Source organism: Polypterus senegalus, chromosome 1, assembly GCF_016835505.1.
Source record: "Polypterus senegalus isolate Bchr_013 chromosome 1, ASM1683550v1, whole genome shotgun sequence".
NCBI lineage: Eukaryota > Metazoa > Chordata > Cladistia > Polypteriformes > Polypteridae > Polypterus > Polypterus senegalus.
Window position 1 is genome coordinate 68,823,286 of NC_053154.1, and position 16,326 is coordinate 68,839,611.

Sequence of the window (16,326 nt, forward strand, 5' to 3'; positions counted from 1 at the left end):
CGGACAGACATACAGGCAGACAGACAGACAGAGGCTGGAATTTATATATATAGAGATTATCAGAGCCATTGCCAAGACAAATGGTTAGCAGAAAGAGATCTGCATCAGACAGAGATCTGAAACGCGGCCACTGGACAGCTACTGTGGTTGTTCATTTTTGCTCATAATATTTTGTTAATTCAAAGCCAGTTCAAGATGTGAATGAAACTTTAGCTTAATTGATTTTTTTTGCTTAGTATGACATAATTAACAAACATTGCAGGTTTCACTTTTAATTAAAGTTCTCTAAGATGTGTTTTGCAGTCCCTTTAGAGCAGTGATTCTTAACCTTTTTTGAGTCACGGCCCCCTTAAAGAATCTGATGAAAGCTATGGACCCTCTTCCCCAGAAATATTCACATAAACACAACTTTGCATGCAATGAGTATAATGTACTTTATTTATCGAGATTTGATTGTCTCATACATATATGACTTACACAAAGTATCATTAAACTTTAAAGTAAACAATCTCAAAAGAACACTCCTGTTTTATGCAAAAAGAAATGGCCACTTGTTATAATTATGAAATACAATCTTCTTGTGCAAATTAAAACAGATCTACTACTGCATAACATTATGTATTATTAAACAAGAAGGACATAATACCACAAGGAAGGCATACACTAGTGTAGACAAAAATTGAAATAAGCAGAAGAAATAGAAATCTGTCCCAAAGAATGTCCTCCTTTGGACATATCAACATGAAGAGTTGTGCCCTGAATAGGGTTGCTTGCATTTTCTAACATTCAAAGGTACAGAACACACCCTGCCATTGTCCCTGTCTTTGATATTCTATCTAAACATGTTCTCAGCTCCCGCTCCAGTGCTTATTCAATGAGCAGTGGTAGTCTGCATCTGTTTCTACTCTATCTAGAGACTTCTTCTAGCTTCAAGGACATCAGGACTTCCATGATCATTCGCTGCTCAAATAGCTCCAAAGTATGAAGTGTCCTCTGGTGGTTCCTTTAACATAATAAATTACCTGCTCACATATTTAGAGGGATGTGTAACTAGATTATGGGCAGGGCACCAAAATTTTCATTTTAATGATTCATACTGTACAAGAAAGGGGAGTGAATGTAGCCGGCCTCATTCTGGCCTCTCTGAACTTTTCCTTTCTGCTGGCTCCTCTGAGGAATTCATAATGAGCTTAGTACTCTGTTACTTCCACTGGCATCTTAAGAGTCTGTTTTCCAATCAAATGCATGTCACTTTAATGCCTAGAATCGCTTTGCTGTCACACTAGATACTTTCTGAAACTCAGCAGTTCCAAAAACATTTCATCTTGGTTATCATTAAATATTTAGAAATAAACTTTCTTGCACAGCCTGGTTATTCATATATTGAACATGCTATCTGGTATTTGAGTGATGTTCTTTGGAGGAAGACAGTTCAAAAAGCAGCTGGATGATACAACATTAGAAAAACTTTTGACAAGAACAAGCCATTTAGCCCAAAAATGCTTACCAATCCTATCCACATAATTCTCCAGAATAACATCACATTTTCAATGTCCCTAGAGTACTCTTCACCACAGTTCTTATTTCATGTGTCTGTGGTTCTGTGTGTGAAGAAAATCCTTCTGATGTTTGTGTGAGATTTACAAATATAAGTTCCTAACTTTGCCCACATTTTCCTGTTGAAATCATTTCTCGGTCCACTGTAATAATATTTTTCATAGTTTAAATAACTACATTCATTTCATTTTCTTAATCTATGTTTACTTAAATTGAAAAATTTCATCTCCTTTTCCCATAACTTATACCCTGCAGCTCTGGAATGAGCCTAGTTGCTCCGCTCTAAACTTTTTCCAGCACTGCTATGTCCTTTTTGTAGCTTGGAGACCAAAATCATACACAGTACTCCAGAAGAGGCCTCACCAGTGTGTTATAAAGCTTGAGCATAACCTTCTTGGACGTGTAGTCTACATCTCATGGCGCTATATAACCTAACATTCTGTTAGCCTTCTTAATGGTTTCTGAGCACTGTCTGGCAGTTGATAATGTCAAGTCCACTATGACTCCTAAATCCTTCTCATAAAGTGTACTCTTCATGTTCAGACCTACTGTTGTGTATTCAAACCTAACATTTTTATTTCCTACATGCAATACTTTACATTTACTGTATTTACTTTAAATTTCATTTGCCACAAGTCTGCCCAGGCCTGTATGCTGTCCAAGTCCCTCTGTAAGGATTCAGTAGATTCCAAATTATTTGCCAATTTACCTATCTTGGTATCATCTGCAAAGTTAATGATCTTGCTACTTATATTCCTATCCAAATCATTCATATAAATTGAAAATAGCAGCAGCCACAGCACTGAACCCTGTGGAGCACCAATCTTAACACCTAATTCTGATAGGGTTCCTCACACCATAATCCACCATTTCCAATATCTTAGCCAGTTCTGCACCCATCTAAACCCCACACCCTGAACTTCAACTTTATTTGATTTGACACCAAACCTCTCTTGTGGCACTTTATCAAATGCTTTCTGAAAGTCAATAAATAATAGCACCATTCTGATCATATCCTTTTGTGCTTTCTCATAAAATTCCATCACAATAGTAAAACACAATGTCACCTCTCTGAACCCATGATGACTGTTCCCTACAATTCAAATTTTGCCATGTGCAGCTCAATTTAAGGAATTATAACTAAACGCTTATTTGGTTCCCACTTCATAATGTGAATAATGGGACATTTTAAGAAGTAGGTGCTCCATTCATTGATCCATCTAGTTATTAAACCTGCTGATCAAACTCAGGGTTGAAACTTGTTTTGGTATTCTTAACCTCATGACAGAAACCAACCCTGGATGTGACATTAATGTGTTGCAGTGGAAAAAAATCTTCACACTGAACATTTTTCAAGATCATGCTTTCATTACACTGATGACACTGAGGTCTTTTCCCTGTCTAGCACTATGAATGTTTTACAATGTGTACTAAATTACTGCCCAGATAATGCTAATGATGAAATTCCAGATCCATCGATGCTATGTGCTGTGGTAATTCTGATTGAGTCAGACACATTGCACCTTTCCTTTCAGAGATGGGTTATGCTATCTGTGTGTGGGGAAGGTAAATGAATAGATTCTTGGCTCCTGCACAAAATGAGGAGCCATTTTACAACAGAAGTTTCATCCGGCCAGCTTGTGATTCTCATTACATGTAGTGGTGGTTGTGAAGAAATCTGAAGACTAGTTGGAAAGAGTCAGTTTGAAGCCCCACTGTGATCCTCTCAGTTCAGACTGCCCATCTGATAATTTATTATTTACAGTTCACTGTACTCTTCACAGATGATGGTGCACCAAGCTGAGCAGAGTTTGGACAGGCATGAGTGAACACTATATATCAGCATGTTTTCAATAACTATTATTAGAATAAAACTATCAAATCAGAAAACTTATTCAAAATGCTAGATGACTGGCACTAATGAGCAAATAATCAACTCAAATATTAACCTGCCATTGTTTATAAATCATCTAATTAAAGCAGAACTGAAAATTATGCTTTTTTACTTGGTATTATTTACCAATGTCTTGACATTTTAGATGTCATCTTAATGAAGTTAAATACTATGCTTCTAATTTAAAATTTTGTAAGTGATATATTTTATACATCTGACCATTTATTGGAGTAGATCCAGAAACTGAATGATGAAATTCATCTCTCCAGTGTAAAAAATATTAAAAATTCATCTTTCATCTCTCCAGCCATCCATTTTTGTTACAGAACTGCAGTGAACCTGATCCTATCTCAGCATTAGAAAGGAGATTGTGAACATTCAGTTCAGACTTTCTTCAGTCCAGGGACAAACACCAGGCTGTTGAAGCTGCAAGGCAGAAAGGCAAACCAAAATGCCATCCTGTTTCTTTTACATTCACCAGTTCATTTTATGACCCCAAGGTCTTGAAGAGCTAACACCTAACCTGACATAGCTGAGTACAATTCTGCTAGCAGCAGGGTATACCAACATTAATTCACAATGGGCCTAATATGCATGGGAATGCCACAGGGTGTGCTATGAAAATGAAAACTCAATTCAGGTAGTAACAATACTGGAAATTAAACTCAAGTCCTAGGAACTATGAATTAGAGTCAAGCACTGCACCACTTTATTTGTTTTATGCTTAGAGTAAGACAAGTGGAATTAGGAATAAAACCATTTGATGAAATGGTGATGTATCTGAAGTTAATTGGATTTTTCCTTGATTATTTGGATTAGCTTTTGTGGAACTACCCTGGTACTGTATACATTTGAAAAATTGCTCTAAAATACTAAATAAGCCTTTCTTTAATGGAGATTTATTTATTGAAGAATGTATCGTTGTAAAAATGGTACTGTAGTCTTTAATTCATAATTAAATATACACAGTAATCAGAATATGAATAATGTCTCAGAGACTGGTGTAGCCTCTTTGATGAATACCGTGCCCGATGCCTGGAATTGCTTTTGTAGCACAGAAATATGGGAGCTTGGCAGAGACGCTACACATGCAGTATTGTTGATATTAACTTGTGAGCTGTTTAGATTTATAGGCAATTATAACCCCAGAGTTTGATTGTCTACCTTTTAATGATCCACATTTTGTTGTTGTTACGAGATGGAGGCACTCCAAAGGAGCTAATTCATCAACTTAAGTGCCATTAACTCTAGGCTTAGCGAGATGTAGGAGTGAAATTAATATAGACAGAGCTGGTTGCTCCAAAAGTGATTTACAACAAAACAATAAATAATTTGAAGTGTCAAAGTAAGACTTTGCACTTCTCAAGATTCTTGATGACCATATATGCCATCATTTTCTTCAATTCATTGTCACACAATCTTAAAAACCCTTGGTTTTATGTTCTCAACAGATATGTTGCATAGTTTCAGTTTACTGTTTTGTCGTCTCTCTGCCAGTAAAGGGATATCCCTGGCTTAATTTTTTTAATGCCCTAAGTTCTTTGCCATTGTTTATTTGAGACAAATTTTGTTTCCTTGTTCCCCTACCTATTTTTTTATGGCCCTCATTTATTATAGCTATAAACCTACACCCATTCATCAGTCCATTGCCACCAATAGCTTTTTCATGGTTCAGATCTGCAGAATTAATGACTTGCCTAGGCAGTAAAGATAGGAACATTCAGTTACACTTTATGTACAACAAGTAGAGTAAATGATATTGCATCATGAGTCAGTTTGTGCCCATATTCCATGAATAATCTGTTAAGAGATTTGGTGGCCTTAATTTTCTTCATTTTGAAAGTGAGAAACTCTCAAGTCCTTTGTCAGATTGCTATGCTGAAGCACTAGCACATTTTGCCATTCACCATCAAAACAAACCTATGGAAAGAAATGTCTTTTTGGATTTTTTTTTTAGTTTAAAAATATTATTTTCTTTTATGAGAACAACTCTATTATTTATACCACTTTATTTCTGATCACTTTTTTACTATTATTTTGGAAACATTTGGTTAATAAGTGTGAGTGAATCAGATGTATTCCCTTATTTAAACTTTTCTGAGAAGCAGGAATTACAGGAGAAATGAAGCACCAGTTAAGAGACGTTCACACGCACAAATACCGAGCAAATGTGCTGAAAGTATACATAGGGCAAGAGAGGGAAAATATTTTTTAATTATTCTATTAATCTGTCTGCAATAGGTACTGTGGCTAGACTATATATAAAATGCTAAGAGCTGCATCTGTCTGTGACATGATTACTCGCAAACCACTGGGGCTCTTGGTCTTAATCCAAGGCTTATGATTTGATACGCACTGGAGAGAAAAAATGTGACCAGCAGCAACCCTCACAAAGGTATCAGGTTTCACATCCTTTTTATGGAAACTGATTAAGAAGGAGATATGGTAGAAAGAATAAGAACAGTGACGTGTGCTGAGCATAAAGCAAATTGCAGAAGATGATTATGTGATAGAAAAAAGAAGAAGAACGACAGCTCCGGCATCTGCTGTGCATCAAGCACATGCGGTACGGCAGCCTACTGGTACATGCGCACTACTGGGGATGGAAACTTGATCTTGGAAGGACCAGAGGTTTGCGGACTTCTTAGTACATTAATGAATGTTAATTTCCAATAACCATAATATAGATGGCAATACACACAGCCATTGTAGTTGAGAAGATCAAATTCACTTACTAAACAAAAAATATAGAATAAAAAGTCAAATAAAATAATCTCTAATGCACTTTAACTAAGTGACAAACATTGCTATATTATTGTAAAGATAGGTAGCCACTTGCAAAACGTCTGTTTTAATTCTGTTTGTTTTTAAATACAAAACTGTGTGAATTAAACAGACATGCACTTTTAGTGTGAATGAATGGTTAGTGTAATAGTTTTGACTGCTGACAAAGTGCTACTTTGTTTTATTGCACAAGTTTAATTAGTAAAACTGCTTTCAATCAAAGCTGAGAGTTCATTTTATATGGGCAATGTCTCCTTTTGCTCCCCTATGGCACTGGGCCTGCATGCATGACTGTTATTGTTTGAGTTAAGAAACAAATGGATTGACAAATATGTGTGGCAAATGGAAAATAGTGTGACATGTGCAAGAGCAGGAATGTAGGCACAATGTCTTGTCACATCAGGCTCTTAAGCTGAAATGAAGTTCTGATGCGGGTGCTCAACTGTTTAAATAAAAGATGGAGAAAATATATATTTTTTTCTGAATAAACATATTTTAAAGGTGGTAGAATGATTGCTGCTTACTGAATTTGATAAGAATTGTTTATAAAAACAATTGTTTCAGTCTGAAGACAACAGTGTCCTGCAAGCAGCCATTGTCTATGTGGAGTTTGCACATCCTCTTCATGCTTGTAAGTGTTTTCCTCCCACATCAGCAAAGAAATGCAAGTCAGACTAACTCACAGTCCCAGACTAAGTGTGTGTGTGTGTGTGTGTGTGTGTGAGAGGGCCCAGTGATGGACTGCCATCCAGACTAGAGCTTGTTCCACCTGACACTGAAAGGAGAGGCTGCAGCTCCCCACAACTCTACATTAGATAGCATTAAGTTTCTTAGATTTGTTATTTACTTAGAGCATTGCTACTCATGCAGATTAAATTAATTGTTAAGCCATGTGGTTTTATTTTAAATCTAAATTGAAATATGCTGGCTTTCAAAACATGTGTTAATCATTGTATAGATTTATAAATACATTGAGTTTATATTTATATTTATAAACATTAATATACTCCATCTTTATCACAAATGATAAAAAAATCTTGAGAGAAGTACTATGGTTCTGGATTTATACCTGCTTGCTGTTTGCACCCTCTCCAGTCGTTTCTCTGGATAATCTGGATTCCCGCAACATCCCTAAAACAGGTAGATTAGGTTTACTAGTAGCTCTAAATTAGTAGGCCCAGTATGAGTGAGTGTGCTGTAAGATGCACAAGCACCTCATTTCCAGATGCACACTTTTAAAACTGTACAAGTTAATTTAACATTGTGATGTTAACAGACAGGCTGTGCCCCAACAGTGTTATTTAATTGATCGGGTCTGAAGAGTGAATGAATTATAAAGAATCGCAGGCTGGTCAGTGTCTCTGTGGAGCTGAAATGTTCAACCTGTGCCATCGTTTTCTCAGGGCTGCATGCCAGAGAGACATTATTATTATTTTGCACATTTGTGCTTTCCTCTCATTTGTTAAACACATCCATATTTTTTGTGTCTATTAAATTTCAAAAATGTGTATAATGTCCATAAGACACACTTTCATAAAAACTGAGTTACATAGTTTATTTTATTAACACTTTTTGACCTAGAACTTGATTATACAGATTTTTCAATGGGTGCATGCATATTTAAGTAGTACATTTCATACAACCTGTAATTCCGTAATTCAGTTCATTATGTATTATGCAAATTCAAAAATATGTAATATTCTATTTCTAACATTTTAAATGTAATAATAGCAAATATAATATGTAATGGGACGGCACAGTGGGTAGCGCTTTTGCCTAGCAGTTAGGTGACCCGGGTTCGCTTCCCAGGTCCTCCCTGCGTGGAGTTTGCATGTTCTCCCTGTGTCTGCGTGGGTTTCCTCCCACAGTCCAAAGACATGCAGATTACGTGCTTTGGCGATTCTAAATTGTCCCGTGTGTGTGTGTGTGCCCTGCAGTGGGCTGGCGCTCTGCCCAGAGTTTGTTTCCTGCCTTGCGCCCTGTGCTGGCAGGAAATGGCTCCAGCAGACCCCCGTGACCCTGTAGTTAGGATATAGCAGGTTGGAAGATGGATGGATGGATAATATGTAATATAATAATACATAGCCATAGCCCTCATTAAGATGATGAGATGAGATATAATAAGCATTCCAAAACTGGGTGGTTGGATGGATGGACAATTCATTTTTTTTGGAGATTAGTTTATGTAAATCTCTATAATATCTGCCTACACCTGTCACCACATCCAGAAGATTCACAGAAATCTTTAAATAAACACAAAACATTTTGTTTTCTTTACTGATGTCATTTGCTTAAAACACTGTATAGAAATGAAATGATTGTTTCCATATTTCTACTCTATTAAAGCAATATTTTTTCATTTCTAAAATAAAAATAAAAAATAAGATTTATATTCATCGGTAGTCAGACTGCACAGCACTTTGCCTTTAGATGGCATGTCTCATACTGTAGGTGCATATAAAGCATTTAAAAGAGAGGTCAGCTCTCCCAAAGCTGAAAACTGAGCTGGCAGCCAACACATGAGATAAGGTGGCTCAGGCCATGTTGGCTTTCCAGCGACTTGTCTTCAACAAGAAGATCTTCTGGAGACATATCAATACAGCAAACCAAAAATCAGATCCCTTTGAGTTGTTGAAAGTTGGTAGAGCATAGTAAGACCAAAATAGCTGCCACATAGAAGAGAGAGGAAGGAAAGGGAAGGAACTGTGGGGAAAATGCCTGACATTTTCTGGAGCAAAGGACTGCAACATATTGCAGCAAACCAACAGAGAACAGTGATGCCTGGCTGCCCCCAGCTAGAGGTGTATTGATGGATGGAAACTTCTCTTCAGTAAAAAACGCTGAAAGCAAATCAATCAAATCCTGTTGCTTCTTGAGTGCTTCCTTTCTTCAAATTATTATTTTATGTGACTACATTACTATATTACATACACTAACTTAAAAATGCATGAAGAAGAACCAAAGAATTGGAAACCACTGAGATGTCACTAGTATCTCTAGGCCAGTAAACTGTCATGGGGTTTACTTTTAATGTCTAATATTTTTTTTAATCCACAGGATTCTGGGATAGACATTGGTGATATTACAGAAAGGAAAGCCCTCAGGAAAAAGCTTCAGTGCAAGACGTTCAGGTGGTATCTTGTCAACATTTATTCAGAAATGAGAATGTACACAGACACCATCGCCTATGGGTTGGTAAGTATTATGTCTTTACATCTTCCTTCCTTGTTAACCAAAATTATAAAATGATCTTGTAGGCTGATGAATATAATATGCTTAATGGATTAATTAATTTCTTTTCTAATCTGCGTTATACACTTGGTGAGGTTCACAGCCTTTCATAGTAACATGAATTACAAGATAGAAAGCGACCTTGGATAGGGCGAAAGTCCCTCACAGGGCACACACACACATGCACACCATCATTCACATTGAAGCAATAAGGAGAGTCGCCAATTACAAAGCTCCACATAGACAGTCACAAGGGCCTATCGCCTGGTGGTGTGAGGCAGCACTGCTAACTGCTGTTCAGTCTTTGCTTCTAATTAAATTTTTCTGCAACAATGTCTATGGCTTTCGATAACCAACTTATTAACTTTTATGATTTGTCCAAAAAAAAAAACAACTGTTACATTGAACTTGTAGATCATAAATTTTCTGCTGATGTGTTCAAAACACACCCAAGAAATTAAGAAAATGTTATGCGTTCTTCTGATATTTATGTTACTTCAGTTCTACGTTCAGGGCAGCATGGTAACAGTGGAGAGCACTATCATCTCATCAATAAAGCCTTGTACTGTACACTCAAATCCATGAACCTAGTTGTTCTGCATGTGCCAGCCCCTCAGTTTTGTCAAATTATGTTGATTGTATGTTCAAGATATATCGGGATGATACTTGGTCTCTATATGCACTGGTATTGGTTGAAACTTTACCGTTATTATAATGTTAAAACTCTTCCAAGCATAGCACATTTATTATGTTATTTTTCTAGTGTAAAAGACAATATGGCAAATTTATAGAGGATTTATAGTCATTCATTTACTTACTGTTATTGTTTAAGTTAAGACATCAACACAATTGAATTATAGGAGGAATATTCTGAATGACATGGTCTTGCACTGAAAGGTATATTTTGCAAATAAAGCAGGCTTCAGGTGAAGTTCAAAAATAAAGCTTTCATAGTCAATGATTGATGCAATGCTAGTGTTTATAATTACCTAGATTTTCAAAAAGCATTTGATACAGTCCCACACCAAAGATTAATTCTGAAACTAGAAGCTTTAGATATCAGAGCTAACCTACAAAACTGGATCTCTAGTTGTTTAACCAGCAGGGGACAAAGAGAAATAAGAGAAGAATAAATAAAATACAAATACAAAAATTGTATATAAATTTTATATACAGTGCATCCAGAAAGTATTCACAGCGCATCACTTTTTCCACATTTTGTTATGTTACAGCCTTATTCCAAAATGGATTAAATTAATTTTTTTCCTCAGAATTCTACACACAACACCCCATAATGACAACGTGAAAAAAGTATTTATTAAAAATAAAAAAACTGAGAAAGCACATGTACATAAGTATTCACAGCCTTTGCCATGAAGCTCAAAATTGAGCTCAGGTGCATCCTGTTTCCCCTGATCATCCTTGAGATGTTTCTGCAGCTGAATTGGAGTCCACCTGCGGTAAATTCAATTGATTAGACATGATTTGGAAAGGCACACACCTGTCTACATAAGGTCCCACAGTTGACAGTTCATGTCAGAGCACAAACCAGGCAGGAAGTCAAAGGAATTGAAGGTTCCAATGAGCACAGTGGCCTCCATCATCCATAAGTGGAAGAAGTTCGAAACCACCAGGACTCTTCCTAGAGCTGGCCGGCCATCTAAACTGAGCGATCAGGGGAGAAGGGCCTTAGTCAGGGAGTTGACCAAGAATCTGATGGTCACTCTGTCAGAGCTCCAGAGGTCCTCTGTGGAGAGAGGAGAACCTTCCAGAAGGACAACCATCTCTGCAGCAATCCACCAATCAGGCCTGTATGGTAGAGTGACCAGAGAGAAGCCACTCCTTAGTAAAAGGCACATGGTAGCCCGCCTGGAGTTTGCCAAAAGGCACCTGAAGGACTCTCAGACCATGAGAAACAAAATTCTCTGGTCTGATGAGACAAAGATTGAACTCTTTGGTGTGAATGCCAGGCGTCACGTTTGGAGGAAACCAGGCACCGCTCATCACCAGGCCAATACCATCCCTACAGTGAATCATGGTGGTGGCAGCATCATGCTGTGGAGATGTTTTTCAGCGGCAGGAACTGGGAGACTAGTCAGGATAAAGGGAAAGATGACTGCAGCAATGTACAGAGACATCCTGGATGAAAACCTGCTCCAGAGCACTCACTGGGGTGACGGTTCATCTTTCAGCAGGACAACGACCCTAAGTACACAGCCAAGATATCAAAGGAGTGGCTTCAGGACAACTCTGTGAATGTCCTTGAGTGGCCCAGCCACAGCCCAGACTTGAATCCGATTGAACATATGTGTAGAGATTTTAAAATGGCTGTGCACCGACGCTTCCCATCCACCCTAATGGAGCTTGAGAGGTGCTGCAAAGAGGAATGGGTGAAACTGGCCAAGGATAGGTGTGTTGAGCTTGTGTCATCATATTCAAAAAGACCTGAGGCTGTAATTGCTGCCAAAGGTGCATCGACAAAGTATTGAGCAAAGGCTGTGAATACTTATGTACATGTGATTTCTCAGTTTTTTTATTTTTAATAAATTTGCAAAAACCTCAAGTAAACTTTTTTCACGTTGTCATTATGGGGTGTTATGTGTAGAATTCTGAGGAAAAAAATGAATTTTTTAATACATTTTGGAATACAATACACCTTGAACAATACACCTTGAACCCTCAGGTACCACGTCAAACACCAGGTAAAAGTGCAATAATTCTTTATTATAATAATTATGTTTACTAAACACCCTCCACTCCACACTATACTCACTAATAAACACAATAATAAATCAATAATCAATCCTCCACTCCCAGACGCGTTGCCCTCCTACCACCAGGCTCAGCTCCCCGTCTGGGAGCTCCCACAGTTCTTTTATAGTTCACGACCTGGAAGTGCTCCTTAACCTGCAGTCCATGTGACTTCCTAGCACTTCCGGGTCAAATCAAAACTCTTCTTTTTTTTGTCACCCCAGAAGCAATTTATTCCTTCCGTCCTCATGACCTGCAAGTACTTCCGGGCTGTAGGAAAACCAAATGTCTCTGTGCCTCCCTGCAGCATCCCCTGGCAGCCCCGACGTTATCTAGCAGGGCTGTGTATTACAACTCCAAAGTCCATGATGCCCTGCTGGAATTCGGGGCATCTCCACATTGCAGGGAGGGCTCCATCTGGCGGCTTGGGGGTCTTGGCCGGGATAAGCTGCCAGGCATAGCCGACAATATATATATATATATATATATACATACACAGTATATCCTAAAAGATGTGTGCATTAATGTAATTAATTATACTTGTCTATACTTTGTACTGTTTAATGTGGATTATCATTGTTATACAACCAAGAGTGTGCTTGACATATCCTTATCCAGCTCTATTTATTTATTTTTGGCTTTTAAATGCCTAACTAGTTTGATTTGCAAACATTATTAGGGTTGAAAAAGACTACCTTTTGATTGGCTACTGAAAGACCAAAAAAGAGGCAGCATTCGAATGCATTTTAATAACGTACACAACATACTGGCACCAAGTCATAGTACTGGAAATTTTAATGGCATTTAAATGGTAGTGATTCTGAATAAAAAAAGCTGTATGAGAGCCAGCAGATCTCGCTTTTGTTTGTGAGTTGAGCCAAATGACTCAATTCACTTAAAATTCTCAGCCAGCTTTTCAAAAATGTAAACTTTCTGCAGTTTTCTTCTTGCATAAATTCTTTTAATCCTGACTTTCAGCCAAGCAGGTTACAAGACTGGTTTAACAGCTTTTTTCACAAATTATACAGGGCCAGTAAGGACCATATAATACAAGTGACAAAAAAAAACCTTCAAGAAAATTATTTTCATTACAGAATTTGTAACATATAAGGATTTATTTAATTAACACAAAGAAACAAGTATTCATTAGAAAGTCCAAGTCAGCATTTTTAATGCAAATTTATTTGCATATGAAGTGGGATTTGGAATTTGGTCAAGAGTCAGAGTAACATATGCAGGCTCTTCGAATTACATTTTGGGAGAAGGAAATACCAGTTTGAAAACATGCTGTTGAGTTGAGGACAAACACAGCAGGTTGGTGTTATTTTATTGACAGTTACATTGTCTTATGAAGCAATCATTGCAATTTATGGAAGCAAATCTCTGTTGCCTTAGAAAGCCAAATCTATCACTTGAAAAGCAGACAGGCTGGGCATTTCAAAAATGAGTAAAAACCTGCATGTCACTTTGAGAAGAAATTAGATGCTGGAGTAGTGACAAATGCTAATCTGCAAACTCTCACGGTGTAAGGGCTCTATTAAACAATCACTAAGGCCTATAAAGTACAAGCACTTGAAAGTAAAACTTCTGGATAAACATCTGATCTTTGAAACTAAGACCATTTTAGTTAAAGTAAAAACTTGTGTGCATTTTGGAGTAGGTTGTGCAAGAGCCATTTTAGCTTTGGGGAAATTTACAAAAACACAGAATACAGCACTTTAACAGGAGAACTGTAAACCATGGCTGTCTGGACTCTGAACTCTGTACTGCCCCCGGCCCTTAGATATGCCCCAAGTAGTCAATTTATATGCAGTGCATTTGTTACACTTGTCACTAGTGTTGTTTCTTTATTGTTACTTTTACTGTTATTAATTATTTATTACTATCTATTTGAAATTATTACTACCTATTTATTTACCTATTTTTATTTTTAATTAATTATTTATATATTATAGTATGCAGGTAGTTGTCAACTTGCAACTTACGTATTTTACGACCACTCGACTTACAACCACTACCGCTTCTCACAGGCAAATGACAGTTTTCGACACACCAGCTCCAAAAGTTGTGACCCATTCATCTCGATCCCAGTTTATTATCTGCATTGTTTCGACTACATTCAGTTACGTTTCTCTTACAATTACAGGAAAAAAAGGCAATTGATCTCAACACAAAAATGAAGGTGATCAAACAGTATGTGGAAGGAAAGAAAGCAAAACCAATCCCAGGAGACTTTAAGTTATCCCATCCTAACTGGTGTTCACCACATGCACTGTACTGATGCTCTCTGGCTTAGAATCAAGTTAACCTCCGAAGCTTCCGGAAGCACACCAGAAGGGGCGTGGATTCACTGAGCCGCCGACAAGTAAGACACCGATTGCGCACGCAGGAAGGAGCCACGCCCACCAACTCCAAGACCATTGGATACGACAATAACTCGCAAAGCCACGCCCACCAACTCGGACGCGACGACTCAGAAGAAACGGCGTCGTTTATATTCGTCTATCGTAGAGGCCACATGCACCTGCACGTTGACTGTTCATACAGGCATGTTTCTCGCGGAAGTAAATTGCCATATGCAGCGTGTAAAACGGTTTGCGAGGGGTATCCCATGGGATCCTTAAAACAATCCTTTACAACTGAGGTTAAAACACAATGAAGTAAGCAGTCTTTAAAAAACGAGTTTTCGTTTACGATGCACGACCGCGTGCACCATAGTAAACTGTTTTACACGCTACATACAGCAATTCGCATCCACGACAAACATGCGTCTTCTTAGATGCTCCTGCAGAAATACGGAAGACGTTTCCCTGCCCACTAACACTCCTTTGTCACCGGCCCGCTTCTACCCTTGCTCGCTAGGCATTCACACTTCCTGCCCATGTGCCCGGACGCAAAAACTCACCGACCACCCAGTTAGCCCCTTTCGTCTGTGCTAGGAGTCCACATGCACGTCTAAACCACGTTGACTTTTCATTATTCTTTTCGGTTTCGACACCCGACCGCGTCCACCATGAAAAACCATGTGAAAGGAACAACGAAGCCCCGCCCAGAAACTCTACCCCTCCTCCCACGTGCTCAGGAACGCACCTCAGACCACTGCCCGCCAAATCAAACAGCTCATCAAACACATACTCACTCACTTTGGTCTGTGCTGCGGTCCAAACCCAGCTGTGACCCACGTTGACTATTCTTTTGACCTCCATGGCTACCGCTTCAAATGTATTTCATGGAAACAACACTTCTTTCAATGTTATAGAAATTCTTGCTTCAGGTAACTGTTTGTTTCTGTCAGTTGGGTTTTTTAAGAGAAATGTCATTGACGAAACTGTTACTCTCAAACTTCGTAACATGGCTGTTAGCTTTGTTTGCCAACATTGGGATAACTTCGGTGACGTGGTGTCCGTTCTTAGTCACAGAGGCATTGTTATACAGTCTGCTCAACAATATGCTGATTACATGAATACGTCCGGAGTCTATGGTGGCGAGGCAGAAATTGTGGCAATGTCCCAAATCATTCCAGCTACTATCAGCATTTACTTCCAAGAACGTCCTCATGCCTCTCCTTTACAATCCGGCCCAGCGTCTCTTTATATTCCTGCTCTTTAGCGGTCCTTTGGATCATGGGCATTACGAGGTTCTCATGCCTCTCAAATACCCTTGTGATTACCTTCTGGTGACATCTTTTGACTCTGTCTGCATGTACACACAGCGTTCACACCCACTTGCTTGCTACACTAATGTGAAGTCACCTGCCCACTTTCCTCTTCCTGAAAAACATTTAAAGACACCCTCCCCTGAACACACGCATTCCACACAGGACTTTCAATGCACCTTTTGTTCCAAAAGCTTCAGAGTGCACAGATATCTGAACGCACATTTGAAAAAACACAACATTAACGAATGATGCAATGTGAACATTGCCAACAATGCTTCGAGACAACTCGCGCTCTCAAAAAACACTTACGAACTCATTCCACTCTCACCTTCAATTGCACATTTTGTAACGAGGACTTCACAGGTGAGATGGATCTCCACAACCATATGCAGATCCATTCAATGCAAAGATTTGTATGCAAAATTTGCGACAAACACTTTCACGCACGCAG

General features: G+C 38.4%; 1 protein-coding gene across 1 annotated transcript in view; it reads left to right on the forward strand.

Moving 5' to 3' along the window:
• Nucleotides 1-16,326, forward strand: part of LOC120527094 (polypeptide N-acetylgalactosaminyltransferase 18) — a 776,032-nt gene that overhangs the window by 637,760 nt on the left and 121,946 nt on the right. Inside the window, exon 8 of the mRNA XM_039750177.1 lies at nt 9,293-9,430. Coding sequence (XP_039606111.1) covers nt 9,293-9,430 — 138 coding nt within the window. The remainder of the gene's footprint in view (nt 1-9,292; nt 9,431-16,326) is intronic.